The sequence below is a fragment of the Carlito syrichta genome, unplaced genomic scaffold, assembly GCF_000164805.1.
Source record: "Carlito syrichta isolate Samal-C Ts95f unplaced genomic scaffold, Tarsius_syrichta-2.0.1 Scaffold309885, whole genome shotgun sequence".
In the NCBI taxonomy this organism is placed as follows: Eukaryota; Metazoa; Chordata; class Mammalia; order Primates; family Tarsiidae; genus Carlito; species Carlito syrichta.
This window is the reverse complement of record NW_007253981.1, coordinates 288205-304068: the sequence shown is the minus strand read 5'-3', so window position 1 is coordinate 304068 and position 15864 is coordinate 288205. Positions and strand designations below refer to the sequence as shown.

The 15864-nt window shown below is 46.9% G+C and overlaps 1 protein-coding gene across 1 annotated transcript in view; it reads right to left on the bottom strand.

Moving 5' to 3' along the window:
• SLC25A20 (solute carrier family 25 member 20) overlaps positions 1-5791 on the bottom strand; it is a 26500-nt gene extending 20709 nt beyond the window's left edge. The window contains exon 1 of the mRNA XM_008068159.2: positions 5490-5791. Coding sequence (XP_008066350.1) covers positions 5490-5594 — 105 coding nt within the window. The 5' untranslated portion in view covers positions 5595-5791. The remainder of the gene's footprint in view (positions 1-5489) is intronic.
• Between the last annotated feature and the right edge of the window lie 10073 nt (positions 5792-15864).

The window sequence follows — 15864 nt, the reverse complement described above, 5'->3', positions numbered from 1 at the left end:
GCTGCCCAGGCGGGTCTCGAACCCGCGGGCTCAGGCAATCCACTCACCTCAGCCTCCCAAAGGCACGGGATTACAGGCTGAGCCACACAGCCCGGCTCAACAGGGATATCTATACCTATGTACATATCTTTGGCATTCACTTAACCTGCTAGATTCAAATTTCTCCTTAATTTCATTAGTACTTCATTCTTTTTATTAACAAATATCTTATTGTATGACTACCCCACACTTTGTATGTCTGTTTATCTGTTGATCAACACTTGTATTTCTTCTTTTTGAATAATTTTGCTATAAACATTGCTATATATATATATATATATAATTTTGCTATAAACACGTGCTATTTTGAATGCTGCTATAAACATTTGTATACAAGTTTTTGTGTAGATTATGTTTTCAGTTCTCTTGGGTATTGTATTGGTCAGCATTTTCCAGAGAAACAGAACCAACTGGGGAGATACACACACACACACACACACACACACACACACACACACACACATCAAGAGATTATAGGAATTGACCCAGGCAGTTATGGTAGCTGGGAAGTCCCAAGATTCTGCAGTCAGCAAACTTGAGAGCCAAGAAGAGTCAATGTTTCAGTTTGAGTCTGAAGATAAGAAAAGACTGATATCCCAGCTCAAGTAGTCAGGCAGGAGTTCTTTCTCTTTCTCTCTCTTTTTTTTTGAGTTGGGAGTCTCACTCTGTTGCCCAGGTTGAAGTGTAGTGGTATGCTCACAGCCACCATAGCCTCAATCTGCTGTGCTCAGGTGATCCTTCCTCCTCAACCTTCCAAGTAGCTGGAACTACAGGCACGTGCCACCATGTCCAGCTAATTTTTCTTTATTTATTGTAGAGATGAGGTCTCACCGAGTTGCCCAGGTTGATCTCGAACCTGCAGGCTCAGGTAATCTTCTCACCTCAGACACCCAAAGTGCTGGGATTATAGGCGTGAGTCACCGCGCCCAGCCTAGGAGTTCCCTCTTACCTGTAGAGAAGCATCAGTCTGGTTCTATTCAGGCTTTCAACTGATTAGATGAGGCCCACCCACATTGAGGAGGGCAATTTGCTTTCTTCAGTCTATAAATTCAAATGTTAATATCTAAAAACACTTCGCAGACACACTCAGAATAATATGTAACGAAATATCTAGGTACCCTGTGGCCTAGTCAAGTTGACACATAAAATTAACAGCACAGGTAAATTTATCCATGAGTAGAATTTCTGGGTCATAGGTTAACTCTGTTTAACCTTTTGAGGAACTGCCAGACTGTTTTCCAAAGAGGTTTCCCCATTTTACATTCCCACAAGCAGTGCAGGAAGGTTCCAATTTTTCTACATCTTCATCAACATTTGTAATTATCTATCTTTTTTTGGTTTTTTTTGAGTTGGAGTCTCACTCTGTCGCCCAGACTGGAGTGTAGTGGCTGCTCCCGGCCACCGCAGCCTCGACCTGCTGGGCTCCGGCGATCCTTCCGCCTCAGCCTTCCAAGTAGCTGGAACTACAAGCGTGCACTATTGTGCACGGTTAATTTTTTGATTTATTGTAGAGATGAGGTCTTGGTTGCCCAGGCGGGTCTCAAACCTGTGGGCTCAGGCAATCCACTCACCTCAGTCTCCCAAAGCACAGGATTACAGGCAGAGCCACCAAACCCGGCTTACCTTTTTTTTTTTTTTATAGCCATCATAGTGAGTGTAAGGTAGCACTTCTTTTTAAAATTTATTATTAGGCTGGGCACAGTGGCTCATGCCTAAAATCTCAGCATTTTGGGAGGCCGAGGTGAGAGGATTGCCTGAGCCCACAGGTTCGAAACTAGCCTGGACAACTTGGCGAGACCTCATCTCTACAGTAAATCGAGAAATTAGCCAGGCATGGTGGCACGTGCCTGTAGTTGCAGCTACTTGGAAGGCTGAAGTGGAAGGATCGCCTGAGCCCCTGAGCCCAGCAGGTTGAGGCTGCAGTGGCCATGAGTGTGCCACTACACTCCAGCCTGGGCAACAGAGTAAGACTCCAACTCAAAAAAAAACCCAAAAAATATTTATTTATTTACTTACTTTTAGAGATGGGGTCTTGCTCTGTTGTCCAGGCCAAAGTACAGTGGCATAATCAGAGCTCACTATAGTCTTGAACTTCTGGACTAAAGTAATCCTCTCACCTCGGCTTCCTGAGTAGCTAGGACTACAACATATACAACCTTTCCTGGCTAAGTTTTTTGGGGTTTTTTGCTTGTTTGTTTTGTAGAGATGGGGTCTTACTGTGTTACCCAGACCGGTCTCAAACTCCTGGACTCAAGTGATCCTCCTGAATTAGCCTCTCAAAGTGCTGGGATTACAGGCATGAGCCACTGTGTTGGTTGAGATGGTAACTCACTGTGATTTCATATCTCACTGTGATTTTGATTTGCATTTCCATGATGGATAATCCATTGAAAATTTTCTCATGTGCATATTGGCCCAGTAGTACATTTTCTTTGGAGAAATGTCTATCTAGACTTTTTGCCTATTTTTAAGTTGGATTATTATTCTTTTTATTATTGAGTTGTGAGTACTCTTTATAGAATCTGGATGCCAGGATCTTAACTGCAACCTAATGAGAGACCCTGAGCCCAACCACCCACCTAAGCTGCTCCTGAAATCCTGAATCACGAAGACTGTGAGAGTTAGTGAACGTTTATTGTTTTGTTTGGGTTTTGAGTCAGAGTCTCACTCTGTCACTCAGGCTGGAGTGCAGTGGCATGCTCACAGCCACCGCATCCTCAACCTGCTGGGCTCAGGTGATCTTCCCACCTCAGCCTTCCAAGTAGCTGGAACTACAGAAGTGCGCCACCACGCCTGGTTAATTTTCAATTTTTTTTTTTTATTGTAGAGATATGAGGTCTCACCATGCTGCCAGGCTGGTCTCGAACCCCTGAGCTCAGGCAATTATCTTGCCTCCATCTCCCAAGATGCTGGGATTACAGGAGTGAGCCACACGCCTAACCTGTTTATTGTTGTTTTAAGCCACTAAATTTTGGGGTAAGTTGTTAAACCACAAAACATAACTGATAACCCAGTTACTCCTGCAGTATTTTTCCTAGATGTTTTTCCCGCTTCACTATTCTGCTTCCAAATCTTTCTCAAGATTGCCATTCATACTAACCTTTCCAAAATATGATGTTCACCATGTTGTTTCTCTACTTCTTTAGAATTCTTACATGTGTTAGGGCCTTACATGCCACACCAAGGAAGTCACACTATAGGCAACAGAGTGTCATGCAAGTCTGGGGGGTTTATGGGACACAACAGTAGTAATGTCCAAAGGCTACCACTCCTTTACATCCAAACTCCCTTATATTGGCCATTAGATCTTCCATGGTCAGGAACAACCTCCCCTAGTGAGTAGGGAGAGATGAGTAGGGAGAGATAAATGAATCAAAACTTCTGACTGATATATTTTTGTGATTTTACATGAACTTTATATCTGTCTCATCATGACATCAGTCATTCAAACCAGAACATTAAAGTCCTCTGTAACTGGTCTTATTTTACAACCTGACCCCTGTTTGCAAGCCCGTACTTCCCTCACACTTGCTCTTTCCATTCCAGATTGCCTGGCTCTCCCTACTCTTCCAGACAGAACTCAGTCAGCATTTCAATGCCTGCCCTAATAACACCTTTCATAAAGCTTTTCCAAGCTCCAACTCTGAAGTATTGCAGCTCATGGCTTCTCAGGACACATGGGCCAAAGCTCAGTCACCTCAGACCTCTGAATACCTCAAGGTTATGTTTTTTTTGTTTTGTTTTGTTTTTTGAGTTGGAGTCTCACTCTGTCACCCAGACTAGAGTGCAGTGGCCGCTCCTGGCCACCGCAGCCTCGACCTGCTGGGCTCCGGCAATCCTTTCGCCTCAGCCTTCCAAGTAGCTGGAACTACAGGCACGCGCTACCCCGCCCGGCTCATTTTGATTTATTGTAGAGATGAGGTGTCGCCAAGTTGCCCAGGCAGGTCTTGAACTAGGTTAGGTTTTGATTGGCGCCCACCAAGTTCTCTAAAGGCTGAAAGGACAGTCGTCAGCAATTTATGGTTTTGGTTTAAGCTAAAAAGAGATGATTTCTGGTCAGGAGTGAGCATTTCAGTCATTTATACTTCAATACAGAGGTCATCTGGCTCTTCTTGTGATATCAAAGGACAAGAGGATATGGAGACAGAAGCATTATTTGCATAAGGAAACAAACAAGGGTTTTGTTTTTCTTTAAAGAGAGGCCCCAGGTGCCTAGAACTAATGAGATCTCAGTCTATATGGACCAAGAGTAGGAAAGGAGGCCAGACAATTGTAACTTATTAAACGGTGTTGTTTGGAATGACCACCATCTGGGAAGCACTCACACACAGCATTTACCATAACTGAATAAACATCTGATTTCATGTCGCACAATGCCCTAACCAGCCTAGCTGCTTTAATCCTGGTCCCACTATAGAGTGACCAAAGTAGGAGCTCTACCTTAGAGCAGCTCCTCTTTTGCATGAAAGACAGCAAAGAGTCTGCTGCCCAAGAGGAAGTGCCCACAAAATTATTTCCCTGTGGAGGAAAGCTGATCCAACATTCTAACAAGCCCCCCACATGGGCTTCTAATCCTTTAAGATTTACGTCTGCTCCCCGCAGGCCAACCCTAGCCATGACTTGTCAATTTTCTTCAAGTGTGTGTCCAGAAATAAGGGTAGAACACTAGGATGAAGATTTGATTGCTAAGCCACATGGCATGGACTTTGATATCCAAGCAAGGTCTTGCAGAAAGTGTTGCAATGGGACGAGTTGAGGTATGATATGAGGAAGACCAGGGACAAGCCCTGATGACCTTTCTCCCTGCCAGAGCTTCAGCTTACCACAGCTTCCTAGCCTAGGAGTTGTGATCAGCCTGACCTTGGGCATTCCTTAGAAGGGCCTCAGTCACTTGAGGACATCATTGCTTCCCACAGGGATGCCTCTGCCCAGGAGACTACTCATGCTACCATAAGGAAACAGGCTGAAGATGGCCAAATCTCTCCCTGGCCGGGAAAGAAGAAAGAGATGGAGATGGGACACTCTGGTCCAGGAGAGTGAGTCAAATGACATCTCCAAAATAATCATATCTCATTGTCTTTAGTTGTCTTCCTGGGGTGGGCTTTACAAGGGACCTATTTCAACCTTAATGAAGTCAGGGCTGCCTGAAATGTAAGCTTTGGGGAGACGCTTTTTCTTTCTCATCCCCAAAGAAGTGGCGAAAGGTCAGGAGAGACTTGCGGGACAGAGAACTTTAAATCAGAGCTCTTGACAGGCCTTTAGAGGTAGCTCACTTTGAGCCGCCTAGCTGTTAGGGGTATAAGGTACAGCTTTCCTTCTACCCTTGAAAGAGTCCCTAGACTTCTCACAGAAGCCTCTCTTCTGTCCAGGGACCGAGCCTCGCTGGAGACCTTGCTTTCCACGCCCCGCCCAGGCCTCCCCACCAAAGCCCGCAGCGCAACCTCCCGCACCTTGATCGTGTCCAGAGGGTGCCCCACGAACACCAGACACACGCCGCCAAAGCCGCCGGCCAGCAGGTTCTTGAGCGGGCTAATGGGCTTCGGCTGATCGGCCATGGTCAGTCCGTCTGTCAGTCAGTTCCTTGGCCGTCCTGGCTCTGCTGCCCCAGCTGCAGCACCGGCGCCGCCGACCTTTCACCCACTTTCGGGTGGGCAGGGCAAGAGCCCGGGGCAGGTCGGGAGGAGGGCCCATTCTGCGGGTCGGGCTTCCGCCCGAGAGCTGCTTCCGGCCCCGGCTCCGGCCCCGCCTCGATGGGCGTGGCTCGTTGTAACGCGATGCGGGCGAGGTTTGGGAGTGCTGGCTACGACTCACTCAGGAAGCCTTCCAATACTTTAGTGTTTCTCCCTCTGGTTTCCCAATCATCCGCTCACTCCACAGAGGTCGACTGCGCCCTGCTATGTGCCGGGAGCCCTTCTAGGCGCTGGAGGTACAGCCAACAGGTCTCTATCCTTGTGGAATTTACAAATCATAATACGGATAAATAAATGGCCGGGCGCGGTGGCTCAAGACTGTAATCCCAGCACTTTGGGAAGCGGAAGCGAAAAGACTGCCTGAGCTCAGGAGTTCGACAGCCTGAGCAACATGGCAAGACCTCGTCTCTACAATAAATGAAAAAATTAGCCGGGTGTGGTGGCACATGCCTGTACTTCCAGCTACTTGGAAGGCTGAGGCGGAAGGATCACCTGAGCCCAGCAGGTCGACGCTGCGGTGGCCGTGAGCATAGCATTGCACTCCATCCTGGGCAACAGAGTAAGACCCCAATTCAAATAAATAAATAAATGAAAGAAAAATGCATGGTGTATCAAGTAGTAATAAGTACTATGGAGAAAAATGAACACGGAAGAGGATTAAAGGGTGCGTGAGACAAGTTATTTACAATTTTTTTTTTTTGAGAAAGGGTCTCCCTCTGTCACCAGGCTGGAGTGTAGTGGTGTGATCACAGCTCACTGCAACCTCCGCCTCCTGGACTCAAGCTCAAGCAATCCTCCCACTTCATCCTCCTCAGCCCTCTCAATAGCTGGGACTACAGGCACATGCCACCACACCGTCTAGCTAATTTTTTTTTTTTTTTAGAAAGCGGGATTTATGGAGAGGACAGAGAAGCTCCTACAGTGGGAGGGGACCAGAAGGGGCTGCCCTAGCTAATTTTAAAATTTTTTTGTAGAGAGAGAGTCTCACTGTGTTCCCTAGGCTGATTTCCAACTCCTGGCCTCAAGTGATCCTCCCATGTCAGTCTCCCAAAGTGCTGGGATTACAAGCCTGAGCCATTGTTCCTAGCCCACTTTTATTTTATTATTTATTTATTTTTGAGTTGGAATCTCACTCTGTTGCCCACGCTGGAGTGCAGTGGCACGCTCACGGCCACCCCAGCATCGACCTGCTAGGCTCCAGCAATGCTTCTGCCTCAGCCTTCAAAGTAGCCAGAACTACAGGCGTGCACTACCATGCCTGGCTAATTTTTGATTTATTGTAGAGACGAGGGCTCACTATGTTGCCCAGGCTGGTCTTGAACCCACAAGTCTCAGGCAATCTACTCAGCTCAGCCTCCCAAAGTGCTGAGATTACAGGCTGAGCCACCGAGCCCGGCCTTTATTTTATTATTTTTTTGAGTCAGAGTTTCACTCTGTTGCCGAGGCTGGAGTGCAGTGGCATGATCACGGCTACCACAGCCTCAGCCTGCTGGGCTCAGACTATTCTTCTGCCTCAGCCTTCCAAGTAGCTGGGACTACAGGTGCACATCACCATGCCCAGCTAATTTTTTATTTATTATAAGGATAAGGTCTCGCCATGTTGCTCAGGCTGGTCTTGAACTCCTGGGCTCAGGCAATCCCTCCACCGTGTCCTCCCAATGTGCTGAGATTACAGGAATGAGCCACTGTGACCAGTTTTGCCTGCAGTTGTAATTAGCTGTGAGGGAGGTTCTCATTGAGGAAACAGTATTCAAGACCTGAGAATATGAGGGAGTGAGTCCTGTTTATAGAGGTGGAATGTGGAACCTTCCAGGAAAAAAGGGAAAGAAAATGCAAAAAGATTTTGCAGAAGAAAAAATAAAATGCAAAAGCCTTAAGATGATCTGTGCCAGGCCTGTTTGAGAAACCACAGAGGTAGGGAGAGGAGTAGCTGATCAAAACAGATAGGCTATGAAGGCATATCAAGAGAGGGTTAGTATGTCCCTGTGAGGACATCAGCCTCTCTTCTGAAGGAGATGGGAGCCATTGTGTGGTACCGAATAGAGAAGTGATATGGTCTGACTTTGAGTTAACAGGATCCCCCCCTGACTGGTGGGTGAAAATAGACATAGACCTAGCCGGGCTCAGTGGCTCAGCCTGTAATCCCAGCGCTTTGGGAGGCCAAGGTGAGTGGATTACCTGAGCCCACGGGTTCAAGACCCACTCGGGCAACTTGGCAAGACTTCATCTCTACAATAAATGAAAAATTAGCTGGACGTGGTTGTGTGTACCTGTAGTTCCGGCTACTTGGAAGGCTGAGGTGGAAGGATCGCCTGAGCCCAGTAAATCAAGGCTGTGGTGACCTCAAGCATGCCACTGCACTCCAGCCTGGGTGACAAGGTGAGATTCAAACTCAAAAATAAAAAAGAAGTTAGAAGTTAGTGCATAAACCAAGCACGGTGACTCACGCCTGTAATCCCAGCACTTTGGGAAGTGGAGGTGAGAGGATTGCCTGAGACATTGGTTTGAGACCAACCTGGGCAATTTGGCAAGACTTTGTCTCTATAATAAATCAAAAAATTGGACAGGTATACTGATACATGCCTGTAGTTCCAACTACTTGGAAGGCTGAGGCAGAAGGATTGCCTGAGCCCAGCAGATCAAGGCTACAGGGGCCACAAGCATGCCACTCTATTCCAGCCTGGGTGACAGGGTGAGACTCCAGCTCAAAAAAAGAAAAAAGTTAGTGCATAAAGAAAATAAATTAGAGTATAGCTGATACCTGCTATACTCTAATTTCATTGTTCATTAATTTTGTATGTATGTATGTATGTATGTATGTATTTTTTAGAGATGAGGTCTTGCTATGTTGCCTAGGTTGGTCTTGAACTCCTGGGCTCAAGCCATCCTCCCTCCTCAGCCTCCTAAAGTGCTGGGATTACAGGAGTGCACCACTATGCCTGGCCTCATTTTGTATTTAAATCTCTTCTCTGAGAAGAGTGAAAAAGCACAAATGACAAATGGCTAAAACCTTGTTGAGTCTAGGTGGATAGTAGCCAGGTATTCACTGTATTATTCTTTCATTTTTCTTGTTGTTGTTGTTGTTGTTTTTAAAACAGGGCCTCAGCCATGCGTGATGGGTCATGCCTATAATCCCAGCACCTTGGGAGGCCACGGCAAGAGGATTGCCTGAGCTCACGGGTTCAAGACCAGCCTGGGCAACTTGGTGGTGGTGCATACCTGTGGTTCTAGCTACTTGGAAGGCTGAGGCAGAAGGATCACCTGACCCTAGCAGGTTGAGGCTGCGGTGGCCGTAAGCATGCCACTGCACTCTAGCCTGGGCAACAGAGTGAGACTCTGACTCAAAATAAAATAAAATAAAATAAATAAAAAAACAAGGCCTCTCTGTGTTGCCCAGTTTGGAGTGCAGTAGCATGATCGTTGCAGCCTGGAATTCCTGGGCTCAAGGGATCCTCCTGCCTCAGCCTCCAGAGTAGCTAGGACAACAGGCATGACCCTCCACATCTGCCTAATTTTCTTCTTTTTTGTAAAGATGGGATCTCCCTACGTTGTCCAGGCTGATCTCAATTAAAAAAGTCGGGGACAATAAACATACCTCCACTCTGCAACAGGTACCTCCCAGCTAAGTTGACCTGATAATAATCCTCTGCAAGCACTCCCTTGTCTAGAGAGAAACCTGAAGTGGAGAAGATGGATCATGTATGCTGGCAAGAGAAAGATGAGTAATAGGATCAGGACTGGGAACAGAAAGTGACTGGAGACTTCCTGATGCAGTATAGTGAGGGGCAAGGCCCAAAACCCTGTCTATTCTGCATTGTAGCCTTTTCCTAGGAGATGATGGGGAACTGTGGAAGAATTTTAAGCACAGTAGTGACATGATCAGATTTGATGTAGAGAATCTATTTTGGATGGATGAATTTGTGTGGGGAGAGACCGGAAGCAAGGAGACCAACTAAGAATGAATTATAACAGTTCAGGCAAAGGGCAGTGGAGGCATGAACTGAGTCAGGGATCATGGAAGGGCAGAAAAGGAGATAGGGCCCAGAGATATCAGAAAATCTGCAGCAGCTCTGTTTCAGACATACTGTACTTGTGGTGCCTATGGCACATATGAGAGAGTGCCTGGTCAGTGTCAGGTACATTGCTTGAGAACTAGGAGAAAGGTGAAGGCTAGAGACAGAAACCAGGAAAACTTCAGCATAAAGATGTAATGAGGGGCAACCCCCTTAGGTTCCCTCCCACTGGGGGAGCTTTTCTGTGCTCTCAATAAATCCTGCTTTCACACACACACACACACACACACACACACACACACACGCATACACACACACACACGCACACACACACACACACGCACACACACACACACAAATGTAATGTGATTCCCTGAAAGACTGTACAGGAAAAGAAGAGTTCCCAAAGAAGGAGCTAGTAAAAGTTTAGGAGGGGCTGAGTGCAGTGGCTTGCACCTGCAATCTCAGGACTTTGGGAAGTTGAAGCAGGAGGATCACTTGAGGACAAGAGTTCAAGACCAGCCTGGGCAACATAGCAAGACCTGGCCTCTACTAAAAATGAAAAACTTAGCTGGGCACAGTGGTGCATATCTGTAGTCCCAGCTATGCAATAGGCTGAGGCAGGAAGATTGCTTGAGCCCAGGAGTTTGAGGCTGCAGTAAGCTATAATTGCGCCACCATACTCCAGCCTGGGCTGTAACAGAGCCAGACTGATTATGCCACTTAAAAAAAAATAAGCAAGAAAACAGAAAAATAAAGAATGATGCCTTTAAATCCAAAGGACAAAAGAGTCATATGCTGGGTCCAGCTAAGGAATTTTAAACTCTATCTTTTTTTTTTTTTTGGACTTGGAGTCTCACTCTGTCACCCAGGCTGGAGTGCAGTGGCACGTTCATGGCCACCACCGCAGCCTCGACCTGCTGGGCTCAGGCGGTCCTTCCACCACAGCCTTCCAAGTAGCTGGAAACACAGGTGCATCCACCACGTCTGGGTAATTTTTTGATTTACTGTAGAGACAAGGTCCCACCAACTTGCCCAAGCTGATCTTGAACCCCTGGACTCAGGCAATCCTCTGGTCTCCACTTCCCAAAGTGCTAGGATTACAGGTGTGAGTCACTGCAACCAGCTGCAAAATGCCAAATTTTATATTCCTGTTTTTTGTTTTTTTGTTTTTTGAGTTGGAGTCTCACTGTGTCACCCAGGCTGAAGGACAGTGGCATGCATTCAGCCACTGCAGCCTCAACCTGCTGGGCTCAGACGATCCTTCCGCCTCAGCTTTCCAAGTAGCTGGAACTACAGGTATGTGCTACCACACCCAGCTAATTTTTTGATTTATTGTATAGACGAGGTCTTGCCAAGTTGCCCTGGCTGGTCTCCAATCCACGGGCTCAGTGCTGAGATAGGCGTGAGCCACCGCGCTCGGCCTAAAACATGGCATTTTAAAAATGCAATTTGGTAGTATTCATTACAAAGTAAAACGAGCTGGGCTTGGTGGCTCAGCCTGTAATCCCGTGCTTTGGGAGGCTGAGGTGAGTGGATTGCCTGAGCCTGCGGGCTCGAGACCCACCTGGGCAATTTGGCGAGATCTCATCTCTACAATAAAGTAAAAAATCAGCTGGGCGTGGTAGCGCGCACCTGTAGTTCCAGCTACTTGGAAAGCTGAGGCAGAAGGATCACGGGAGCCCAGCAGGTCGAGGCTGCAGTGGCCGGAAGCGGCCACTGCACTCCAGTCTGGGCGACAGAGTGAGACTCCAACTCAAGAAATAAATAAATAAATAAATAAATAAAAATCAAAAAATTAGCCGGGCGTGGTAGCACGCACCTGTAGTTCTAGCTACTTGGAAGACTGAGGCAGAGTGAGACTCCAACTCAAAAAAATCCCCCCAAAAAACAAAGTAAAATGAGCATAGCAGTTGACTCATCAAATCCATTTCTAGAAATAAAATCTAAAACATTGACCAGGTGTGGTGGCTCAGGCCTGTAATCCTAGCACTTTGGGAGGTGGAGGTGAGAGGAATGCCTGAGTTCCTGGGTTTGAGACCAGCGTGGGCAACTTGGTGAGACCTTGTCTCTACAACAAGTCAAAAAACTAAGCCAGGCATGGTAGAATGTGCTTGTAGTTCCAGCTACCTGGAAGGCTGAGGCAGAAGGATCCTGAGCCCAGCAGGCTGAGGTTGCGGTGGCCGTGAGCATGCCATTACACTCCAGACTGGGTGACAGAGTGAGACTCCAACTCAAAAAAAAAAAAAAAAATCTAAAACATTTTCACAACTATGCAAAAAGGAGTACCTCCAATGGTGTTCAATGAAACACTGTAATTGTGAAAAATTTAAAACAGATGACCTGCAATAGAAGACTGCTCAAACAGATGGAAATACCATAAAATACTGAGAAGGGTTGCAGCACTGTGGAAAGAGGGAAGGCTCTGGAGTCAGATGGCCAAAGATAGAATCCTTTTTTTTTTTTGAGTTGGAGTCTCAGTCTGTCGCCCAGGCTGGAATGCATTGGCATGCTCACAGTCACCACAACCTCCACCAGCTGGGCTCAGGGAATCCTTCCACCTCAACCTTCCAAGTAGCCGGAACTACCGGCATGCACTACCATGCCTGGCTAATTTTTGATTTATTGTAGAGACGAGGTCTCACCAAGTTGCCCAAGCTTGTCTCGAACCCGTGGGCTCAGGCAACCCTCTCATCTCAGCCTCCCAAAGTGCTAGGATTACAGGCTGAGCCACCGAGCCTGGCCAGAATCTTAGCTTGATCACTTGTGTGTGCAAAGGGGATGATGACACCTTGTACTAAGGAAAAAAGGATATTTGCAATAGCCTGTTACTAATTTTTAAAAAAGGTCTGTATAAACATGTGTGTGTAAAGCTGTAAAAATAGGTTATGTACTATACGTAGATGCATAGAAAGGGTTCTGGAAGGATATGCACCAAACTGGACAGTGGCAACAACCCTTCAGAAAAGAGAGTTGGAATGAGTTAATGGGAAGATTCACAAGTTGCTATCAATAATTTTGTATTAATTTTTTACAACTTCATGTTATTAATATAATTATAGTTGTATAATTAAAATCAATAAAGGCAAAGATGCATAAGATGAAAGATATATAGATATAAGCAATATGTGTTAGGTGACAGATATTTTGCAAAGATGACCACACCAACATATATCTCATTCCACATGCTTTTCTTTTCTTTTTGAGTTGGAATCTCACTCTGAGGCCAGGCGCAGTGGCTCAAAGCCTATAATCCCTTTGGGAGGCCGAGGCGAGAGGATTCCCTGAGCCCAAGGATTCGAGACCAGCCTGGGCAACTTGACAAGACCTCATCTCTACAATAAATCCAAAAAATTAGCCAGGTTGGTGGTATGTGCCTGTAGTTCCAAGGCTGAGGTGGAAGGATTGCTTGAGCCCAGCAGGAGGTACCTGTGGTGGCCATGAGTGTGCCACTGCACTATAGCTGGGGCAATAGAGTGAGACTCCAACTCAAAATAATAATTATTATTATTTGTAGAGCAGGGTCTTCCTATGTTGTCCATGTTAGTCTCCAGCTCCTGGCCTCAAGTGTTACTCCTGCCTTGGCCTCCCAAAGTGCAGGGATTACAAGAATGAGCCATCATGCCCAGACAACTTTTTTTTTTTTTGAGTTAGAGTCTCACTCTGTTGCCTAGGCTGGAGTGCAGTGGCATGCCATGCTCACAGCCACCACAGCCTCGACCCACTGGTCTCAGGTGATCCTTCCACCTCAGCTTTCCAAGCAGCTGGAACCATAAGCACACACCACCACGGTCAGTTAACTTTTTGATTTTTTTTTGAGTTGGAGTCTCACTCTGTCACTCATACTAGAGTGCGGTGGCCATTCCAGGCCACTGCAGCCTCAACCTGCTGGGCTCTGCGATCCTTCCAGCTCAGCCTTCCAAGTAGCTGGAACTACAGGCGCACGCTACCACGCCCAGCTAATTTTTTGATTTTTTTGTAGAGATGAATTCTTGCCAAGTTGCCCAGGCTGGTCTCAAATCAGTGAGCTCAGGCAATCCTCTCACCTCGGCCTCCCAAAGTGCTGGGATTATAGACTTGAGTCACTGTGCATGGACTAACCCAGACAACTTTAAATGGCTTTTATCATTGTGATTTTTTTCTTTCTGAGTCAGAGGCTCACTCTGTTGCCCAGGCTGGAGTGTTGTGACATGAACACGGCTCATCACAGCCTCAACCTCCTGGGCTCAAGTAATCCTCCTTCCTCAGCCTGTCAAGTAGCTGGGGCAACCATGTCCAGCTACTTTTTTAATTTTTTGTAGAGATGACATCTGGTCATATTGCTCAGCCTGGTCTTGGAACTACTGGACTCAGGCAGTTCTCTCAGCTTGGCCTCCCAAAGTGCTGGGATTACGGTCATGAGTCACCGTGCCCAGCCAATATTTTAATCACAATTTTTTTTTTTAATTTTTTTTTTGAGTTGGAGTCTCACTCTGTTGCCCAGACTGGAGTACAGTGGCTGCTCTCGGCCACCGCAGCCTCGACCTGCTGGGCTCCGGTGATCCTTCTGCCTCAGCCTTCCAAGTAGCTGGAACTACAGGTACGCGCTACCACGCCCGGCTAATTTTTTGATTTATTGTAAAGATGAGGTCTCGCCAAGGTGCTCAGGCGGGTCTTGAACCCTCAGGCTCAGGCAATTCACTCATCTCAGCCTCCAAAGGTGCGGAATTACAGGCTGAGCCACTGAGCCCGGCTTTTTATCACAATTTACTTTTGGACAGTTGGAATGCTGTAAACTCTTTCCTGTTAAAACCAGTGATCCTGCCGGGCGCAGTGGCTCATGTCTGCAATCCCAGCACTCTGGGAGGTGAAGGCGAGGACTGCCTAAGATCATGGGTTTGAGAGCAGACTGGGTAATTTGGTGAGACCTCGTCTCTACAATAAATAAAAAAAATTAGCTGGGTGTGTTGGTGTGTACCTGTAGTACTAACTACTTAGAAGGTTGAGGTGGAAGGATCACCTAAGCCCAGCAGGTTGAGGCTGCAGTGGCCATGAGCGTGCCACTGTACTCCAGCCTGGGCAATAGAGTGAGACTCCGATTAAAAAAAAACCCAAAAAACAGTGTTCCAAAGCGTATATATGTACACATATTTTATGCATATTCTTACATTTTTTGTCTTAATTTTAAAATAATTATTTCCACCGGGCTCAGTGGATCAGCCTGTAATCCCACGCCTTTGGGAGGCTGAGGTGAGTGGATTGCCTGAGCCCGCGGGTTCGAGACCTGCCTGGGCAGGCAAGATCTCATCTCTACAATAAATTAATAAAATTAGCTGGGTGTGGTAGCACACGCCTGTAATTCTGGCTATTCGGAAGGCTGAGGCGGAAGGATTGCCAGAGCCCAGCAGGTCGACTCTGCGGTGGCCGGGAGCGGTCATTGCACTCCAATCTGGGCAACAGAGTGAGACTCCAACTCAAAAAAAAAAAAATAAATAAATTATTTCCAAGGGAGAAATTGCCACTAGGTAAAAATATTACTGTTATAATCAGTCCAAATATATATATATATACATTTTTTTTCTTTTTTTTGAGTCAGAGTCTGTTGCCCACACTAGAGTGCAGTGGCATGCTCATGGCTACCACAGTCTTGACCTGTTGGGCTCAGGTGATCCCTCTGTCCCAACTTTCCTAGTAGCTGGAACTACAGGCATGTGCCACCACCTCCAGCTAACTTTTTGATTTATTGTAGAGACAAAGAATCACCAAGTTGCCCAGGCTGGTTTTGAACCCTGAGCTCGTGCAATCCCCTCACCTCTGCCTTCCAAAGTGCTGGGATTACAGGCGTAAACCACTGTGTCTGGCTCCAAATATTTATTTAATAGTATCATATTGAAAACAAGGTTGAGCTGGGCTTGGTAGCTCACCCTGTAATCCCAGCACTTTGGGAGGCTGAGGTGAGTGGATTGCCTGAGCTCGCGGGTTCGAGACCCGCCTGGGCAACTTGGCGAGACCTCATCTCTACAATAAATCAAAAAATCAGCCGGGCGTGGTAGCGCGCGCCTGTAGTTCCAGCTACTTGGAAGGCTGAGGTGGAAGGATCGCCGGAGCCCAGCAGGTCGAGGCTGCGGTGGCCGGGAGTGACC